Raw genomic sequence first — 21,139 nt, forward strand, 5'->3', positions numbered from 1 at the left:
TCCTGACCCCGCCTTAATTACACTGGAAGCATATAATCTTCAGGAAGAGTAGCTGATTCCCACCCCACACTCCCATTTACTCCCAGTTGCCCATTTCCTGAGAAATAACCACTGCCTCACAGCGAAGCTGCGCCAGAAGGGTGCTGAGGCCTGCAAAAGGCTCCGGGAATTCCCTAGGCCTGGGTTTGTTCCAAGCGAAAAATCCAGTAAGGCCCCAGGCATGTCTCGGGGAGCTGGCCATCTGCAGGACCCATCATTCATATCCACCTCCGACCAACGTTCCAAGCACAAGGCCAGCCAGGGCTCTCGAATTTTCAAACTCCACAAACCTCCATAAATCCAGTTCACAATTCTGAATTCCTCCTTGAATTTAACCCAAAATGCCTTCGTCTCAGCTCCCCTGGGTAACAGAGAGCTAATCGCCTTTCCACCCTAGTCCACCCTCCAGATGCCCTTGGGTTGGTGGACAGAGGAGAAAGCATCCAGCCCACCTGCTTCTTCCTGGCTGTCCCTCAAGGGTCAACACAACTGCCCCCATCGGAAAGGAGAAGGCAGAGAGATAAGGGAGCTAAATCTTGTTCCCCTCCGCTTCCAGGATTAGCAAGCAGCTGCCTCAGAATCACCAGGCTCTCCCTTGTCCAATACCCAGGCACTCTCGGCAGCCTGGCCCTCCAGCAGGAGTGTCTGCTCAGGCACCCCCATGCTGCACACTGCTGCTTCCCAGGCATGACAGATGCAGCTGCTATTCAGTATTTTCATGCCAGGACAAAAGCTGCTCCAGAAGCACAAAGCCAACAGGGAGGCAGACAGGGCTGACTTCAATAGAAGCCACCTGCCGGGGCCCCTCCTCTGCCACACCCCTCCCCCCAACCCACCACACATACACATGCAAACATACATACACCTTTTTCAAATCTCTCCAACTTGTGCTGACCCAGAGTCAGGTGACTTTTGCTCTGAATCACTGAACAGTTCTCCCAGAGGACAGGGGACTGTTGCCATTTCTCAAATAGTATTCCGTAGGATGTTAATAAGTGCTAAGTAAAAAGGGGTCATATAGATGGCAGAAGCACTAGGTTAAACAAAGTTAAACAGATTCTTTCACTGTAGAACTTCTCAGAGCCTTTAATTCAGTAATGTGCATTGCAGACTGTTCCCCAATTTAGGATCACAGAGTGTCTCGGGACTGGCGCAGCACTTGGAGAAAAGGGCGGCTCCTTCTTCCAAGTTCACCCAGTTCCCTGAACATAGCTCTTCTACCACTTGGAGTACATAAGAAATACCTTGCTTACATGTTTCTCCCTCAATAAGCCTGCAGTGAACAGATGAATGGACAGATTAAAAGTGCACACACACACTTGTGGTGCACTCATCTTCACTTACTCAGTTCAAATGATGATGAAGCTTCCGGAAGGACCATTAGACTTCACAAATGGGACTGAACCCATGCACACCCTCAAGTCAATCTTGACTGCAGATCATCTGTGCCTGTGTCACCACAGACAGACATCAGCCCCCAGATGAGCCAGCTGGTTTTATTCCCTTATCAAATCCTCCCCCACCCTGGACCTCAGGCACTGTTTTGCATCTGGCTATAAAGGAAGTTGGGTGACTGCTTTCAACGTACTATACACATCAGCAGTCAGTGAGAAGTCACCACCTTAACCATCACACACAGTCTGGGTGAGCTGAGCCACCACCACCACCAATTCCACAACCTGAAAGGAAAAGCAGGAAGGCCCACCAAGCTTGCCCAGGAAGGGGACCCTGGGAGACTCCATCCAACCTCCTCCATCCGTGGGCCAGGTAACGAATGGACAGGTAACAATGAGTGAGAGACACTCAGACAGGAGTAAATCTTCAACATTTCCCAGAAAGTCGAGTGCGTTCACATTCGAATGACATATCTCAGATTTTCTTTTGGATCTGAAAGTAGGACCCCTCCCCAACCCCAAGAAAAACTATCAGACAGACTCTAACTTTGGGTTGAAAAAATACAGCCTGTGTACCCTGGGATATACCCAGCAGCCTCTGTGATTTCCTGGGATAGGTTTTTTGCTTCATTCATAATGAAGCAGACCCTGAAAGGGTGTCTCCCACCGACTTCCGCAGGCAGCTGAACCCCGAAGCAGATGCTCACCTCCCCCAGGATGGGGTGCAGAGCACTCTCAAGCTCCCCGCCCGCACAAGAAGCCTCTGCCTCTTTAGCAGGCTGTCCCTGCTCTGAAGCCACTGACTGTTCCTGGCCTGCATGTTTCTTACAACGCCTTCAGCACAGATGCAGACTGTGGTTAGTGTCTGGGTACCTCAAGGGGCTGGGGAATTCCTCATGCTCTGGTTGTGATCTAGAAGGGAGGAGGCTCTGATGTCAGCTCTCCCCTCCTGCCCCCAGGAGCATCAAAAGAAAATACAATGAGATATTACCAGGCACTACGGAAAAGTCTCTATCGCTGAATACAAGTGTGTGCTGCATCACCTTAGGATAAATGTCAGGGTTGATGCCTACCCTCTCCCAATTTTTCTTCTTGGTCACTTGGCAAAATTAGTCCAATCTATAGAAACTGGGAATGGAAGAGAACAGACAGCCCTTTCTAGGGAAGCACCTCCCACCTGCTCTCCAAGCAGCTCCAGCCCCACCCCAGAGAACAGAAACATGAAGGCCCCTTTTCCAAGCTCCTGCCAATATGCCACCCAGGCCTCTTTCCCCTGGACTCTTCTCAAGGCTAGAGAGAAATCTTTGGTTCCACTCATTATTCCATTTATCTTCTCTAACTGGGCAGGATTATGTTTGGAAGTAACTGCTTCTGAAGCTGACACTTTAATGCTTGATTTTTAAAAACCTTACTGTTTAAATACCAGTTTTGCCTCTGAGGCAGCCAAACCTCACGTCCTGTCTGTTAATTATCAGCTGCTAAGTAGCACTTTTCTCATTGGAGCTGATGAGCTCTGGGCCACTGAGGGTAAGAATACCAGTGCTGGAAAGAGGGGCTCCAGCACCGGTGCTTGCTTGCACTTGGGGATATCAAGCAAGACATAGTTCTTATCCTCAAGGAGCTCGGTCTAGCAGAGAGGGCCTGGCAGGGGGCTGTAATTCGAGTGCATAGCAGTCATGCAGGCAGAATGAACCATCACTAGGGCAGAGGAGGGAGGCAGTTCTGCCTGGAATTGGGCAGGGGAGTAAGGGGGTAAAATTTATTATGAGCCTTGAAAGATAAATACAGTTTACAGAAAAAACTTAAGAGGAGCAAATGTAAGATCCAAGAGAAGATGCAAATGTAAGTTCCAAGCAAACGAATGCATGGCAGAGCAGGAAGGAGTGCTCTCCTGGAAGGGAGAGGGTGGAAGGCAGGACAAACCAGCTTGCTTGAATGCCATGTTTAAAAGTTTGAATTTTACACTGGAGATGAAGGGAGGCTACTGAAGATCTCTAAACAGAAATGACATCTGTCATCACCGGGAATGGATGGCTGAATCTCTCAATGCCTCTGAAGAAAACCAGGTCGGTGTTAACAAGTGCCAACGTGCAAAGAAACAGGGACTCTTCCCTACAGAGCAGGATGCAGAGAGGCAGAGGTACACATGGCCCTCACCAGCTGGATGGCCCTTGGGCTGTCCCTATAGGGCTCCACTGAGATTCAGACCTTTCCTCTGGGTCTCAGCAAGGCCTGACAATTGGAAGGATCCTGGAATGATGTTGCATCTCTGCATCTCCTTAGAGCCCTTGGCAGATCAGGCATTCTGACGCGTGCCATGACTTGGAGTGGCAGGGACCACACCACAGCTGACCTCAAATACCTGCTGAAGACTGAGTGCGGAGATGAAGATGATGCGTTCTGCAAGGCTCTGAAGACGCAATGAGTACCAAAGGATTTCACGACCTCAAAGAACCAAATCTCAAGATTTGAAAAACATAGAACTTTAACAACAGCAAATTTTTCTTTAATGGTAAGGTTTTCTCGAAAAGGGATAAGCTCCTCACCATTGGAAGAATTTAAGCATAGGTATGATAGGTTGGTGGTTGCCAAACCCAGATAATTATCACTTGGGGAGCACATTAAAAATGCACATTCCAGGTTACCTTGTCTGAAGAGTCTTGGACTCAATTAGACACAAAGAGTGGTGCCCAGGAATCTGAATCTTGAAATGCTACCCACAAGTGAGTCTAACAATCACCCTGGTTTGGGAGCCTCTGGGCCAGGTGACCATCTGTTAGGATGTAGTCCTCAACAAGGTGAACTCCTTTTTTTTTTATTTTTTTTTTTTTTTTTTTGAGACAGGGTCTCATTCTGTCACCCAGGCTAGAGTACAGTGGTACAATAATGGCTCTCTGCAGACTTGACCTCCCAGGCTCAAGTGATCCTCCCAGCTCAGCCTCCTGAGTAGATCGAACTATATGTGCATGCCACCACGCCCGGCTAACTTTTGTATTTTTTGTAGAGACAGAGTTTCGCCATGTTACCTAGGCCGGTCTCGAACTCCTGGGCTCAAGCAATTTGCCCGCCTCAGCCTCACAAAGTGCTGGGATTATTGGCATGAGCCACTGTGCCTGGCCCTACAAACTAAATACTTTTTAAGATCCTTTTCTAAATGAATACCTTCTACTTGACCTCTCACCTGGGCTTCAAAACCTCTCCCTGCACCCTTCCTCAAATCCCTTTCCAGCTCAGATAAGTGTTTACCAGGATTAGAAAAATTATCTCAGAATCTCACATTGTCTAAGAGAATATTCTGTGATGATAAAATGTTCTCTATCTGTGCTGCATAAAACCATGGCCACCAGCTAACTACTGAGCACTTGAAATGTGGCTGGCACTACTGAGGAACTGAATTTTAAATTTTATTAATACTTAATTTTAATAGCCACTTATGGCCAGTGGCTACCACAGAGGCCAGCATAGCTTCTCGTGAAAGAGAGCTTCTGTATTCTCAGTGGGATCCAGTAAACAAGTAAATTCTGGCCCCACTTCCTCCACCACTCCTCTAAGCTTGTCTCCAGTCTGAAGAGATGCACCTGATCACAGGGAGATTAAATTCAAAGAAGACAGCAGGAAAGGAGTGGCTCTGCAGCAGCTGTACCAGAGGCAACAGGTACAGGGAACACAGTGCCTGAACAAAAACTCTCGCCCCCAAGGACTTTACCCTGTTCTGCCCAGAAACGTAATTAACACCAGCAGCTGTCACCCCATCCTGGGCAGCAGGGCCTGACACCTGGTGCCATTTCCTAGCTTCCCCGGAGCAAGCAGACCTCATTCTCTGGGATGACCTAGAACATCCCTTAGTTGACTAATGCTGGAGTCTCAAAACTGGTTTGTACTGGAACTTTTGGCTCTACTGGGGTATAGAAGTCCAAGGGAGAGAAACTGAATCTCAAAAGAGGGAAAGAGAGAAAGCGAGCTAAGTTTATTCCAGATATCAAAAGGTTTCATCAGGAAAATAGATCATCTGTACATTTCCAAACACAACTGGCTTCTTGCCCAGCTATAGCACACAGGCCAAAATCAAACCTGACCAAGTACTCCAGATTAACATGTGTGGTCTTCTAGCCTTGATTTCTACCTCCCACACACATTCTGGGCCCTTTTTCCCAGCATCTGCCTTGACACAGACACACACTGAATCTACCAACAAAGTGGTTATCTGAGTTGAGAAGTAAGTATTCCCTCAGCCTTCTGAGACACAACACAGACCTGTGCAGCAGCAAAAAAAGAAAAAAAAAAAATGCCAGGTGGGAATCAGGAACCACCTGTCACATTTAAACAGCTCTCTGTCTAGGGAGAGACCACCAGCAACCTTCCAGGTGTGAGTTGGTGCAACAGCTCTCTCACCTGGAGGACAATGGAGAGGATTCTTTCTCAAGGTTGCCTCAGTCCAAGCACTGACTACTTCCCTTTGGAGACACAGCTGGCCTGCTGCAGAGACACAATCTCTCAGAGGAAAGGAGAGTGGAAGGTGTGGATGGGAAAGGAAAAAAGAAAAACTACACAGGAAAAGCACTGCAAGGGGAGGGGCAAGAACCACCCATCACAGACCAGATACTTTTTCTGACGTTTCCTAGAAGATGGTTTTACCTGCCTCTTTATTTAAAAAAAAAAAAAGGAAGAAGAAGAAAGAAAGAGAAGAAAAGAGACAGAGAAAAGAAAGAAAGGAAGGAAGGAGAAAGGGAAGGAAGGGAGGGAGGGAGGGAAATGGAAAAAAGAAAGAAGAAAAGAAAGAGAGAGAGAGAGAAAGACAGACATGTTGCAACTTCCTTTGTCACAGGACATGCTCAGGAATGAACAGACCCGACCCATTGCTTCACTTTCCCATCTGCACTAACCGAAGCCCTGACCTCTGTTCTCCCAGCTCCTGAGCTGCAGGGCACAAACACAGCCTCCCCGTCTCCCTGCATACAGTCTGCCCACTCCTTCACCTAGAAGGCTAAACTCAAGAAGGATGAGATTCTTCAGAGCAGAAGAGAAGCCATATGAGGGCCCAAAGGAGGATAAAAAAGGTTGTGCCACAGCTTCAGCCCAGCCATTTCTTTTTCATGCCTCCTTCGTGACTTCTCCCGGCTCTATGTGACGGTTCGGTTCACACCAATCTCAAGCATTGCCTATTACCAGATTCCTGGAGAGGCAGCATCTCTCCCTCCTTAGCCAAAATATGGGAGCCCCAGTGCAGTTCCTCACACTTCTCCTTAGAAACCATCCCACTGGACGTATTTTCATCTGCACCCTCCCCTGGGTGTGTCACAGGTATGTGTCCATGAAGTATCCTCTGCCCATGCCAGGCAGTGATCCCACCCTCTACTCCCTCCCACCTTGAAGAGCCCATTGTGTGTCTCTGCATCCTTCATTGGCCACCCTGGTACCCAGACACTTAACCCCCACCCACTCCCTGAACCTCTTCCTTCAGATACAAAATGAGGAACCACACCACCTGGCGCCTACAAGGGTCAAATGACAACATGCAAGAAATGGTACAACCTGGATTTTGAGAGGAAGTCTTCTTTCATTCATTTTATACACACGGGTGTTCATTCCTCTAAACTGTATGTTTCCCAAGGCAGGGCCTACAACTTATTCATATCATCGTAGCAATGCGCACAAAGTAAGTATCCCATAAATATTGGATGATAAACTTAAATTGCTAGGTCATCTAAGTACCCAGTTATAATGGAGTCACAAAGGACCATTAGAGAGGCAATACTGTGAGCTGGAGGGAGCCTAGGTTTTAGAGCTAGACACACTCATTAATAAGCCTCAGGCTTTTGCCTTTGCATTTGCTATTCCTCTACCTGGTCCCCCTTCCCACCCCCCAGATAGCTTTTTTGTCTGTTTTATATATTGATGTATATCCAGAGCCCAAGATAATGCTTAGCACTTAGTAGGTGCTCAATAAATAACTGCTAATGAATTATTCTGTATATGTTTGAACATGTTTCTTCTGTAAAACAGGGACTTTCACTTTGCACTAAAAGGATTATTTTAAGGATTAACAAGAATGTAAGTAAAACACCTAACACAATGCCTGATATACAGTATCTGCTCAATAAAGACTTGTTATTAATCTAGGAAACCTTCACAGAGTTGCTAAGTTTCCTACAGTGATCTGAATAATAGAAAATTGTTATATTGTATCAAAGTCTATCTGCTGTTTTGAGCTATCCTTAGGGAAGCTGTACAAGTCACTCTTGGCATTGCCAATTAATTTTCTTGAGTAGTAAGTTGCTTTGGATCTCAAGGGTATAGAAGGCACCCACAGGCAAATCCTGCTTAGAAAGGCAGGGGTCCTAGTCTAAGCTGCTAGAAGGAATCAATGTTCTAAATTCTTCTCATCTCATAAGCAGAGGTATTAAAGGGGTCTAAACCCAAGAGGATGACCCTTGATTGTTCTGCCATTCCAAGCTAATCCTGCCATCTGGGCCTCCTGATGGCCAGTCAGCAGGAAAGACAGGAGGCAGGCATGGAGAAGAATAAACATTTATAAACATTGTCTGAATGAATAAAAACACTGTAGCCAGGAGAAAGGTGAAGTAACACTGTCCTGCAGAAACTGAGGACAGACATGATGGCTCTTAGTCCCGAAGGCTCCCTGGGACCCAGGCTGACCACTTGTTTCCCAGCATTAGGTTATTTTCCCAGCAGGGCAGATGCAACAACAGTGATGAAAGGCCTTCGGTGCAAGAGTCCTTCAAGGTCAAGTCTGGTCCTGTTCATTTACAATGAGGAGACTGAGTGAGGCCCAGACAGGTCCTAGGACTTGCTTGGGGCCACATAGGTAGAGTTAGTAGCCAGGTCTCTCAGATTCCAGTCTAGTGTCAGGTTCTCTTTCCTGTGCAAATCTGTTGTGGCATGGAGTTAAGAAGCCCCTTGAGATTCAAACCTCTGACCTCAGTCCCGGCAACTGGGTACTTGATATAGTTTGGATATTTGGCCCCTCCAAATCTCATGTTGAAGTATGATCCCCAGTGTTGGAGGTGGGGCCTGGTGGGAGATGTTTGGGTCTTGGGGGCAGATCCCTCATGAATGGCTTGGTGTCCTCCCTTGTAGCAATGAGTTCTCACTCTGAGTTCATACAAGATCTGGTTGTTAAAAAGAGTCGAGGGCCGCCCCCACCCCCATGCTCCCTCTTCTCAACATGTGACATGCCTGCTCCCCCTTAAACTTCCCCCATGAGCAAAAGCTTCATGAGGTCCTGACCAGAAGCAGATGCTGGTGCCATGATTCTTGTACAGCCTGCAGAACTGTGAGAAATAAACCTCTTTTCTCTATAAATTGCCCAGTCTCAGATACTCCTTTAGTGCAACACAAAATTGACTAATACAGTGTTTAACACTGGTCCGTCTTGCAACACACAGGAGCAGGACCAGCAGATAGAACACCATGGACTGCATCTGTGTGTCTATGCCATGTCTGTAGCTAACTAGAAAATGCCAGGAGCTGTAGGAAAGTTGGCAAGCTCCACATCTGTCCCTCCCTCAGTTAAAGTTCTCCAAAGGGCAAAAGGGTCATCTCCATGACTGAACAGGAATAGGAGGGGCCCTGGAACAGGGAGAAGAAGGAGAGGTATCAATGAGAAACTGTGGTCAGGGTCCTTGTAAGAATGAGAACTCTGTAAGCAGAAATAGAAGGTGCCTGCTTGAGTCAGAAGATCCAAGTGGGTAGAGGGAAGAAATGCTCAGAAGACTGTCTAAGAGCAGCTTTTCAGCAGCAGGAAAAATAAAAACAGACATTGTCAGAGATCATCACTCTACCCCAGCTCAGTCCCACAGAGCACAGCCCAGTACTATCCCACTTCTGGGGCTGCCACCGCCCCTGACTCTGAGGATTACCTCTAGTACATTACATTTAATATCTGTGGCATCCACTATTACTCAGTTATCACACCTTTATTCAGCAGCTAAGTATAATGTGTATAATGCACAGTGCCAAAATACTCTAGGATTCTTTTTTCAGAGACAGGGTCTCGCTCTGTCACCCAGGCTAGAGTGCACTGACATGATCATAGCTCACTGTAACCATGACTTCCTGGGCTCAAGTGATCCTCCCACCTCAGCCTCCTAAGTAGCTGAGACTATGGGTATGTGCCACCACAGCTGGCTAATTTTTTTAATTTTTTGTAGAGATGGGGTCTTGCTATGTTGCCCAGGCTGATATCGAACTCCTGAGTTCAAAAGATCCTCCCACTTGTCCTCCCAAAGCACTGAGATTACAGGTGTGAGCCACCATGCCTGGCCTGTTTTTCAATGAGGACATACAGTCACTACATGAAAATAAAAGCATACAAAAATAATGAAGATGTGGGTTTTCAAGGAATTTACAATCCGATCCGATATCTAAAGAGGTGCCTTGAGTTCCTGTGCGGAGTCTGGAAACAACATGCAGAAATGGCACCTTGAAAGGGGAAGGAAAAGAAGAAAGGTCATCAGCCTCAGAGCTCAGGTAGCTGAAGGAGAGAATGTATTTGGTGTCTGCCATATCTTTGCATCCTTCAATGACACTTTTGTCCATGTCACTGATCTTTCTGGCAAAGAAATCATCTGCCGTGCGACTGGTGGGATGAAGGTGAAGGCAGGCTGAGATGAATCCTCACCACATGCTGCTCTGTTGGCTGCCCGGGATGTGGCCCAGAACTGGGTACCACTGCCCTACACATCAAACTCCAAGCCATAGGAGGAAGTAGAACCAAGACCCCTGGACCTGGGGCCCAGGTGGCCCTCAGGGCTCTTGCCCACCCGGTTATCAAGATCGGACAGATTGAGGACGTCACCCCCAACCCCTCTGACAGCACCCACAGGAAAGGGGGTTGCCGTGGTCACTGCCTGTGCACAGGACTCCTCAAATACTTTCCATTAACAAACTGCCTTCCTGTTAAAGAGAGAGAGAGAGAGAGATGCCTTGCACATGGAGAAATGCACTTAAACAGAGAAATAAAAGGTAAGAGTGTATCACCAAGTTTGATGGAGAAGAATAGGAAGACCCGCTTGTGGTGTGAAAGGTTCTGGAAAAGCAGCATCTGTGCAGGGTGGAATAGGTAGATATAGACAGGACGGGGGACGGGCATGGTACAGAGAAGACGCAGATGGATAGATGCTAAGGTGTGGGGGTGGAAAGCACAGTTCTGTTAAAGAAACAACATATATAAGCCACTTAAGCCCGGGAGAAAAAAAAAGCACGTGTTCCAAAAAAAAAAAAAAAAAAACAGATTGGGGCCAGATCTGGGAAGGATTTGGATATCTCATGTATTCTGCAGGCAAAGAGACCCACTGAAGGGCTTAAGCTGGGAAGCTACATGATCAGTGCTGGCCTCCAGGCAAACTAATCCCCCACTGCACACCAAAGAATCATGGGGGCAAGACCTTCCTTCCATATCTGAGGGTTCTCAGAGTTAGCCACATGTTTCAACCGCCCATCCCACCCCCTACTACTCTCTATTCCTTCCCTCTCTGGTTACATCTCAAACCTAATTTTATTTTCTTTTAAAGCATCCAAGCCCAGGTAGCCAAATCAAATGCATAAAGTTAGCAGAGTTTGAGACCCAGGAGAGGGGGCACTGCCACCCTTCCTCCTCCTCTCTGTGAGCACAGGTCCCTAGAGCACATCAGGGGAAGAGAACACAAAGGGTATGAAGTCACTAAGAGTCCCAGGTGGGCTCTGCTAGAAAGGACATGAGGATATGATGCTCGTGAGCCTGGCAGTCAGAGGGAATGACAGCACTTGGCATGTCTGCAAGCGTAAGCATTTCCAAGGCAGGTTACTATGTATGCTCATTTTCTCCCTGTGGCCTCCCCATCTGCCAGAGATCTGGGTGCCTGTAAAGATGGAGAAGGCATGGGATGACCCCTCGCTGGGCTGTCCAGCTCAGCTGTGCAGCCAGGCTGCTCTGAGCTGCAGGGCACATGCAGCCTCCTCATCAAGCCACTTGCATTCCTAGGATGCTCCAAGTTCCAGACACATGGCCTTTAGTGTCCAGGACTCTCCCCGCAGGACCCTTTGAGCTCTGCAGAAGCCAAGCATGATGAGCAACCTGCAGACTCCTCACTCAGAGAGGCTGCCCTTCTCCAGCTCCTGTGTAAGCCTGGCCTTTAGAATCCTACTAACCTTCTTCTAGGAATCACAGAAGCCAAGGAAGGCAGTTGGGATAGGGAAAGACAGAGGATATGGCTATTCTGAGGACAGGGGCTCCTTCTGTCAGAGTTAAAAATAAACACTTAGCAACTATAACCAACTCTTCCCCGGCACAGGCCAATGGGCCCTGGCAGATTAATCTTTCCTTGCAGAGGAAATGAGGCCCCGGGGAGAGGTGGGAGAAGGAGGCCATGGACACATGGTCAGAGGATGTAACTCTAGCTGAAGGCAGAGGGTTCCTCAAGTCCTATGTCTTGGCTGCCATTACCATCACTCTCCACCATACACCCCTTCCCCCAAATAAACCGTAATTCCCGAAAGCAGACATAGAGCCCTCCTAGGTCACAATTAGTATCAACACCTGTCTAGGGATTAGAAAAAAAACATAAAGAATAGTAACGCCACACTGAAGAACAGAATGCCAATGTCACACTCTGCCCAGTATCTCTCAGCTAAGCAGATATTCTAGCTACCTGAGCTCCTTTCCTCATCTTGCTCCACAAGTCTCCAGGATCTCTGGGGAGCAGAGGAAGAGGCCACACCTCCATGGACACACATCAATACTGCAGTCAAGAGGTAGAAGAAACCCATGCACTTGGTGATATTCTGCATGTGGCTGAGCTGGGAGGGCCAGAGGTGCCATGGCCTGACTCAGGAAGGAGGTACTGAGAGCCAGGGCCCAGTTATTCTTGGAAGCTGACAAGATGACGTCACACTTTTGAATGTGGTAGCCCCAAGCCTCACAATGCGGGTGGAGAATATAACGTAGCAACAGGGCAGGAGTACATGGTAGGTAGCATGCTCAGTGACAGGGCAGTCAGGGTGAAGGCCTGGGGCAGACTATGCCCACATGGGGCTGTCCTAGCATCCCTAGGTAACTCTGGCAGAGAAGCCTGCTTGGAGGTAAAACTGGAGGAAGCCAGGTCTGGAGGCGAGCACAGTAGAAGGTCTGATCCACTCTGATGAGCTTGGTCACTCTCCTTTTTGTCTAACCCTTTCCCTACTGGGAAATAAGCAGGACAGCTTCACAGAGCTTTCATACACACAAATTCCAGGTACCTGGAGACATAAAAACCATAGCGCATCTCCCAGCACTCAGAAGAGTTAGCCCCAAATCACCTACCAAGCTCAGGCTAGAAGAGAAAGGGGTAAGCAGGGAGAACATCAGCAACAAGTGAGAGAAACAGGTCAGCAGTGTGGCAGGAAGCACTGGGACAGCTAACAGGGCCTGGCTGTGAGGGGAGACTGCAGCAGTGGCAGGTTTATTTTTAGCTATTGGGCAGAGGGGCTGAGTAACAGTTCTGGGCCCTGGGCAGGAGGCCAGGCTACTAAGGTCTGGTGTGTGCTGAGAGCCCCCTAACAATATGGATCATTAAAATGGCAGCAAACGATCAACTCAATCATCTCCCTGTAGACAAGCAAGAGGATAAGGAGCCCCGCAGGAGGACGAAGGGGGAGGAGGCGGCAAGGGGACAGTCAGTAGATCTCCTATTCAGCCCCTCCCCTTGGAGAGATTTCACCTTTGCTTCTGGTTCAAAAGAATCTTCATGGAGATGAGCCAGAGAGAAGGCATCAACTGTACAGCTCCCTCAGCTCCCTCATATGCTCTGAAACAGAAAAGGCTTCCATCGGGTGGCCACTGGCTTCCGCCTCTGGCCACCACCCTTCACCTCTCAGATGAGTCCAGGATGGACAGTGGCCACAGAGAAGCTTGGAAATGTCCCTCAAGAATAAGATGCCCTTTCATATGACCCTTTTGGAGGGCTCAGGTTCCCAGCAGAATGAGCACACCGCTTGGCTAGTCTTGGAGGAGAACACCAGATACAAATATGGGCTGACCTTGGCACCCTGTCCCAGCTCATTCTGGCACACAGAGGTGTTTACTGATCAGAGAATAAAGACCCCAAGAACCTTTCACTGCCAGAGGCCCAGCCCAACTTTATGTCTCCTTCTACTGTGGTTTTCTTCCTCCTCCCACCAAACCTGATGACCCAGCACAGAGGACCCCACAGTCCGAACCTCCAGGGCTGAAACAGCTGCTCTAGCCTTGCATGGGCAGGAAGAGGAGGAAAGAGAACAGACATCACCAGGCAACCCCTTTTCTTCCTGCTTCCTTGGATTCCTGATATCTCTTCTTACTCAGGCCTGTCTCAGGGGCTGAGGGTCACCTGAATATAAATCCTAATTTCCTCATCAGCTCTGGGAATCAGTCCCCAACTCTAAACTCAGAACCACCCCTAATCCATAACTATACCTTTGGTGAATTAGAAAAAGGCACTCCTTTGAAAGAACCCAGCCACACACAAAGACAAAGTCGAGAAAGGGGACAGTGGCTAGACTTCAGTCCTCCCTTAGTTCCTCAACCAGATCCCTGTGCACAGGGCACAGCCTGCACCAGCAATCACAGTGGCCTTCGAATGCCCCATGACTTGAAATGAGAAAGGAATCTCAAGTAGGGAATAGAGTTCCTCATCTCTACTTTGCACCACCACTACACCATGATTCTTCTGATTTTAAGGAAAGAGAAGATGCACACCCTGCTAAATTATGTAGTCTATCCTCTCTGCCGAGTCACCAGTTAGAACACTTTCTAAGTCTTCATACAAGAGAAGGAGCAGCTGGTCAGTGACGATTACTCATTAACTGAACACAGGCTGCCCTGGAGCCCGGCATTAAGCCTACGAAAGGGCATCTATGCTGACCCAAATACTGCTGATGGTCAGACCCGGAGCAAGTCAGCAAGCTATCCTGCCTGCCCTCCGCCTCTGGCCTGCAGCACCACCTTCTACTGCCTCACCCTGCCAGTGTTCAAGAAGCTGCTCGAGCCGACCCTCTATGCAATGAGCCCTGGCAAGTTTAGCCGACCTGTTCAAGGTCATGTAACTTGTTAGCAGCATACAAACACTAGAACCTTTCTATTTATGTATGTACTTATTTTTGCTTTCTTATCTAGCACATAACCCATGGTAACAAGCTCATCTCTACATATCTGTATCTATATATATCTTAAAATACAAAATATCAGTATTTTCCTAAAAACTAGAAAAGGTACACAGCAATCTGATTTGGGTTCTATAACTGCCATACATGATCACACTGTCCAGTAGCACGGCCGTTTCTCTTCACCAGTGCCCCCTTTTACAAGGTGACCTATGTGGAAAGATCCTAGCTGATGCGTTAGTGGAGCTCAGTTTTGCTCCACCAGGTCTGCAGTCTTCTAGCAACCAAAAACCAAAGGAGCCCAGACCAAGAGCAGGTCCCAAGGAACCAGGTCTCAAGATGTGGCTCGGATGCCAACACCATGTAAGACCTTGGACATGCCACTGAACCTTTCTGCACTGGCCCAGCTTCTTCCTCAGTGATGTGCAAGGAATCAAGAAAGATGGCGAGGGAGTGTGGGTTCTAAGTTACTATGAAGTGTGGGTCGCTTTGCCACTGGGCCTCAAACCATTACCAAGAAAAGCTGCAGTCCCTGCAAAGAACAACTCTTCTCTGCCCATCCACCTCCCTCCAGGACGCAGAACCATCTGGAAAGATACAGTGCAGGGGAAAGAGGGGGAAAAGAGACCTCACATGACCTTTGGCAGGGCCTGAAGTAGAGGAAAGGTAGGAGAATAGAGTGAATCCTGCACCACAGACATCACGCCACCAGGAAGAACCCCGGCTCAAAGCACAGCAAGGCTGCTTGGGAACTGGGCAATGGCTCAGATGCAGATGACTATGCCCTGCTCTTCCCCATCTTGGCTGACATTCCTCTTGGCACCCACTCAGCACACTCCTGGGCTCTGGGTAACGGGAGCTTTGGCCCCTCCCCTAGCCCAAGGATTAAGTTTGCCTCCAGCAATTCTGAGGCTGGACTCTTCCAGGCCCTCCTCCCAATCCCTTGTACCTGCTTCATAAGAAAAATCATCAACTGTGGATGGCCCAATCCCTCAGGTCCTAAGTAGTAGAAACGTCACAGGTCCCAACACCTTCCTCCTCCCACAAAGGGGTTCTTTTGTTTCCTAGACACCCACCAATATTTGGCCCTAAGGCCCAGGGACTGCTTTTCTCTCCCTTCCTCTCAGCCACTGATCCCATATCTTAGCTGGAGATGGTCTCCAAGCTCAGTCAAAGCCCAGAACTCACAAGTGAAAAAGGACAATGAGCCAACCCGGCTTCGAACCTGCCTCAGCAGATACCAAGAGCCCTGCTGCAGGAGCCAGGGTCCAGGGCTAGGGCCAGGAAGGACAGGATCTCTGAAACCAGAAACCTGACCCTTCCCTCACAATTCTGCAAGCCCAACCTCAGTGATCCCTAACCTTTTTGACACCTTCATGCCCCTCAAAAACTTTAAAGCCTGCTTTGACACAAGATGAGTTAGCTTCAATTTCGAGCCACCAACCCCTAACCACTCTGACCTCCTGTTCCTCTCCTCAGTTCTAGCCAGGCCAACATCACCACACCTCTCACAGACTTGCTTACTCCTCAGAGGCACAGCCATGTCCCACTGACCCCAGCTGGAGCCTCCCTTAGCTCCCAGAGTCACCACAGATTCCCCTCTTTCAAAGCTCCTCTATCCCAGCCACATGATTTAGCTCCCAGACCAGCAAAGTCTAGGAGAACTTTCTGCAAGTATGAAAATGTTCTTCTGCACTGTTCAATTCAATAGCCATTAGCTACATGTTTACTGAACACTTGAAGTGTGGCTAGCAACTGATTTTTCAAATTTAATTTAGTTTAATCCATTCATGTTAATTAATTTTAATTTAATTAGTCATGTGAGGGCAGTGGCTACGAAATTGGACAGTGCAGCCCTAGCCTACATGTGTTAATTTCACCTTCTCTAAATAGGTTTCTTGACTCAAAATTTTACAGGCCAGTTTTTACATGTGTGTCCTCCATGCAACTAAGCTTATGACAGATACGCAGCAAACTGTTACCTATCTGTAACCATACTGCATATAAAAGAGGCAGCTTGGTCAATGAAATTTTCCTAACCTTGTTACTCCTCCAGCAAACTCCAGTTTGGGACACTGCCTCTCACCTAGCCACACTACCTGTCTTGCCCTCCACAGGTACACAGTATGAGGTGTGCTGGAAAGGAGATGGTGCCTGTACTGTGAGGATGTGGGAGCTCTGGCATTTCCCTCCAACAGCATCCAGAACAATCATGAGAGGCTCTAATCATCTCCCCTTCACCAGAACAAAGGAAGCCACATCGCAGTGGCACTTCCACGACGACGTAGGGAAAGAGGACTGCTGGAGAAAGGAAAGAAAAAGAAACTACAGGACCTTGTTTTCTCTAATCCACGCAATGGAAAGATACACAGAGATAAGTTACGACAACATTCTATAAAGCAGCAACATACCTCACCTAATCAGAGTTGCACGGCAAAGAAGAACAACGATACGGTCTTTAATTAAACTTGTTGAGCTAACACCTAAGGGTCACCATGACACAGTGAAGTAGCAAGCAGCTGAGGAACCCTCCTGGGGAATACAACTAATTAATACACAAGTGGGTTGAGACTAGGTGTCCTTATCAAAGAAATAATAGAATTCCCATGTTCTTGTACAAAAAACAATAAGTGAGGTGTCTATCAAATACTCTCTTAAAAAGGGGAGGGAGTGGTTAAAAAAATGCATAGAGCTACTGTTGAAGTTCCCCTCCAACTTTGGGGACTGTGCTCGAGGGTGGGGGCGTGGGGGGGCAAATACCCACCCATCCCCCTTCGCTGACCTCCCCTCCTGTCAGTCAGGGCCTGAGGTGACAGAACAGCTCCTCAGGCTGGAGGCACCCTGGAGCAGCAGCTGGCCATGTCCCTGAGCCTGTGGCTCAGTTAGGAAGTAAGTGGCAAGAAGCCTGAGATTGGGAGTCAGGCAACCTGGGTTCCAATCCTGCCTCTGCCAAGTGAATGGCTATGGTACATTGAGCAAGTCACTCCCTCACTCTAGGCCTTGGTTTTCTCTTCTGCAAAAGGAGGGGGCTGGACAAAATGACCTCTCAAGTCCCTTGCAACTCTGACTGGAAGCATGACTCAGAACTTAGCAAAAGCAGCCAGGAGAGATGGTGAGGTAAGGTCAAAGCACCCACCAAAAGCATTTAAATGGGAGCTCTCTGAGGTGGAGGGAGAGAAGCAGCAGGGTGAGCTGGGACTGTTTTTCAAACGCTGATTTCACTTAACAGGGCTAAGAGGTCACCAGACTATAGGCAAGGAGAAGAGCATCTAAGCACCTGCCAGCTGCCATCAACTCTCAGAGCTGCAACATAGCAGACTTCTGAACCCCAGCAGAGGCTGGGCTGCTGCCCTCCAGCTCTGCCCTAGCCCCCAGCATTGGCCTCTGCACACTGCAGAATAGAGGTCTCCTCCCCTTTTCTCAGGCACCTTCCCAAGGGGGTAATCCCTCCTGCCCCACTCCATCTTCCTCTCCTGCTTTATAATCATGAGACTTCTGGTTTTGAAAACCATTTCACTACTCAGCATCTGAGGTTAATCAAAATTCAAGATCTAGAAATCTCTTTGGTGTGTGTCTCTGGAACAGGGTTCTTTGAACCAGATTCCCCCCACAGCTGTAATTATGTCTCAGCCAATATTTGGATATGGAAGTGCTGTTAACACTGCTGTCAGACTCCAAATGCCTTGTCTCTCCTTTATTCCTCTATTATTACGTTTTAACACAAAGATGTGTGTGGGAAATCCACAATTTAACAGTTGAGTCAACTTAAAAGATCTGGGAGCAGGCTGCCTGTCAAAACAGACTGACTTCACTCTTCACCCACTTCTAACCTGAGAGGGATAAACTATAAGTGTTATTTAACACACTGCTGGATTTTTCCTTCCAAAACTATTCAAAGTAGAAAAATATCTAAACCTCTATCCCATTAGTTACAAGAGAAATCTGAATTGCCACTCAAAAGCATTTTACAGGATGATTTTGTGCATGTGTCTATTACACAGAATACAGAGCAGAAGCTGGGAGCTTTTGTTCTGAAGTCTTTACATAATATTCCAAATATCCAAGAAAATGAACAGCCAGTGTTCCCAAACTACTAATGGGTGAAGGCAGATGGTGTCTCAGAGGGGACAGCAAACGCTCCTGTAAAGACCGTCTGTCACTTCCTCAATGATACAGGTTAACTGTGGTCAGAGTGTATTCACCCAACTCCAGTCCCCAAGGTCATGGAGTTGGGTGAATGGTCAATCCAAACAATTTCTCCTCCTCCTTTCCCTTCAGTTATGAGTAGGGAAAGAGAAGTCTAAGGCACAAATATTGAAGTGTTGAAGATACTTATTCCCTCTCCAACAGCCAACATTAAACAACAACCGAGATCCCACAACAAGAACTTACAGCAGAAACCACAGAACTCTGACAGGGTTGGGTATGAGAGCAGCAGGAAAATAATTCTAGAGGCCTCAAAATCTAGAAATGGAACATGCTTGCTCTGTACAACTTCGAAGTACTGGTGTTTTTCAAAACATCTGATTGTATATTCCAATAGTTCCACCCATACCTCATTTCTGAGTTTTGTATTTGATAACTGAAATACAGCTCGCTATGGGGGCTGATGGGGAAGAGAAAAATACAACACAGGAAGTATTTTTCTCCTCCTCCAATCATTGAGACACCCCAGGGGAAACAAACCTGAAATGTCACCTTTAGAGATTGGTTTGACCTGAAACCCCTGTGAGAGGAAAACCTTGTTGGTGTCCCTGCAAGACCGGCTCACACTTCACTGGGGACCCACCCATCTCCAGAGACCTCCCACTCCATTCTGTTTAACTTCTGAAGTCGATTTTCTCACTTGAATCCTTATTCTCCCCACCACCACACCCCTTAAAGAAAGAAAAGGGATGGGCTTCCCCGGCTCAAGGATAATGTTTCCTCAGACTGCCCATCACCGCGCGAGTCCAGGACAGCAAGTGGCCCTCTCCGGGAGGCGGAATCAGCACGGGTCCGGCCGCGGGTTACAGACTCAGTTCACAATCATCAGCCGGGCCGCGGACACCGCCGGCCTCTCCCCGGAGCCGCCCCGCGCGGGGGTGGGACGGGGCCAGCTCCGGGATCCAAACAATCCCGCCCCCGCAGCCGGGGGACGCCCAGGACCCTGCCTCTGCACACCTCCTGGCTGGCGCGCCCCAAGGCGGCCCGGATGCCCTCGCGAGGCTCGGGGAAGTGAAATCACACATTCCGGCTCCCAAATAAGGAGCGAGGCTAAATAAACCTCTGCGATCCGACTTCTCCAAACCAACCGACCAACCGGCTCAATGAGTAATGGGCCTTTTGTGCCCGCAGAGAGAGAAAAAGGAGGGAGGAGAGGACGGTGAACCACCCCCCCAAAATCACTTCCTTGAGATGGAGTGAAATTAGCAGAAGTCCCGAGGCCAACCGTTCCGACTCGGCTGGATTCCGCTCAAACCCCAAAATGGCAGGGTCCCCTGAGTCCCCGGAGCGGGTTCCAGGGCTCCCGCCCGGGAGCGGCCGGAAGCGGTCAGGGTGGCGAGGGCGCTGGGACCCGCCGCCCGCCCCGCACTCGGCACCCCCGGCCCGGCCGCCCCGCCCCGCCGCGGCCACCCCTCCGCCAGCGCCGCGACCCAGGCCGGGACGGGAACCCGACGCTGGGGAGCTCCAGGGCCCGGGGCCGGCCCCGCCTCCCCTCCCCGGGCCCCAGACCTACTTTGAGGGCGAATTTCTCCTGGGTCCTCTTGTTGAAGATCTGCAAAACTTTCCCGTTGATGCCCAGCCCCAGGACCTGGCTGGTGACCTTGTAGTCATCGATGATGGCGTTCTTCTTGATCTGAAGGCCGGACTTGACATGGAACTGCGGGAACTGCTGCGGGGGCGGCGGCGGCGGCTGCGCCGGGGGGTGCGGCGGGGCAGGGGCGGGGGGCTGCGGCGGCGGGGCCGGGGCGGGGAAGGGCACCGGCGGGCTCTGGCCCTGGGAGTTGGACAGCATAGTGCCCGGGGGCTCGGGGATACGGGCGAGGGTGCCCGCGGCCGCCCCCTCCTCCGGCTCCGGGCCCCCTCCCCGCCGCCCCCCGACCGGCTGCGAAGTTCGCTCCGAGCTGGAGCCGGCTTCCCCGACCCGGCCCGGCTCCAGGCTCGGCGGGTCGCGGGGCTCCGTGGGTCCCGCCGCTCGCCGCTGGCGCCCACCGGCCCGGCGCCCTCCCTCCCTCCCTCCCCCCGGGGGCCTGGCGCTCTGGGGACCGCGGGGCGGCGGGGGCCCGGCCGGGGGGAAGCGGCCGCGCGACAATGTACCCAGCCCCGGGCCGGCGGCCGCGTCACAGCCTCGTCTGCGTCCGGGGCCGGTCCTTAAAGGGGAGGGGCGGGGGGCGTGGCCTGGGGAGGCGTGGTGTGGGGGAGGGGCGGTCCTTAAAGGGGAGGACGCACGGTGCCGGGAGCTGGGAGGATCGCGGAGTAGTCTGGGGGCTGCTGCCTGGGCGACAGGGAGCGAGGACGAGGAAATCCTAGTTCTTAACCAAGGCCATGCAAAGGGAGAGGGGAGGCGTGTCAAAGGAGCTGCTTAATTCAGATGGAAAATCCACTCC

General features: G+C 49.7%; 1 protein-coding gene and 1 pseudogene across 2 annotated transcripts in view; one reads left to right on the forward strand and one right to left on the reverse strand.

Moving 5' to 3' along the window:
- The window catches only part of MAPKAPK2 (mitogen-activated protein kinase-activated protein kinase 2), a 49,018-nt gene extending 28,143 nt beyond the window's left edge, over window positions 1-20,875 (reverse strand). Inside the window, exon 1 of one of the 2 annotated variants that reach the window (XM_025392465.1) lies at window positions 20,269-20,875. In XM_025392465.1, the coding sequence (XP_025248250.1) occupies window positions 20,269-20,547 (279 nt within the window). In that variant the 5' untranslated portion in view covers window positions 20,548-20,875. The remainder of the gene's footprint in view (window positions 1-20,268) is intronic. The other variant, XM_025392456.1, reaches the window with a different exon arrangement.
- LOC112629035 lies at window positions 9,857-10,676 on the forward strand (annotated as a pseudogene).
- Window positions 20,876-21,139: the final 264 nt, after the last annotated feature.

The sequence above is a fragment of the Theropithecus gelada genome, chromosome 1, assembly GCF_003255815.1.
Source record: "Theropithecus gelada isolate Dixy chromosome 1, Tgel_1.0, whole genome shotgun sequence".
Taxonomy (NCBI): domain Eukaryota; kingdom Metazoa; phylum Chordata; class Mammalia; order Primates; family Cercopithecidae; genus Theropithecus; species Theropithecus gelada.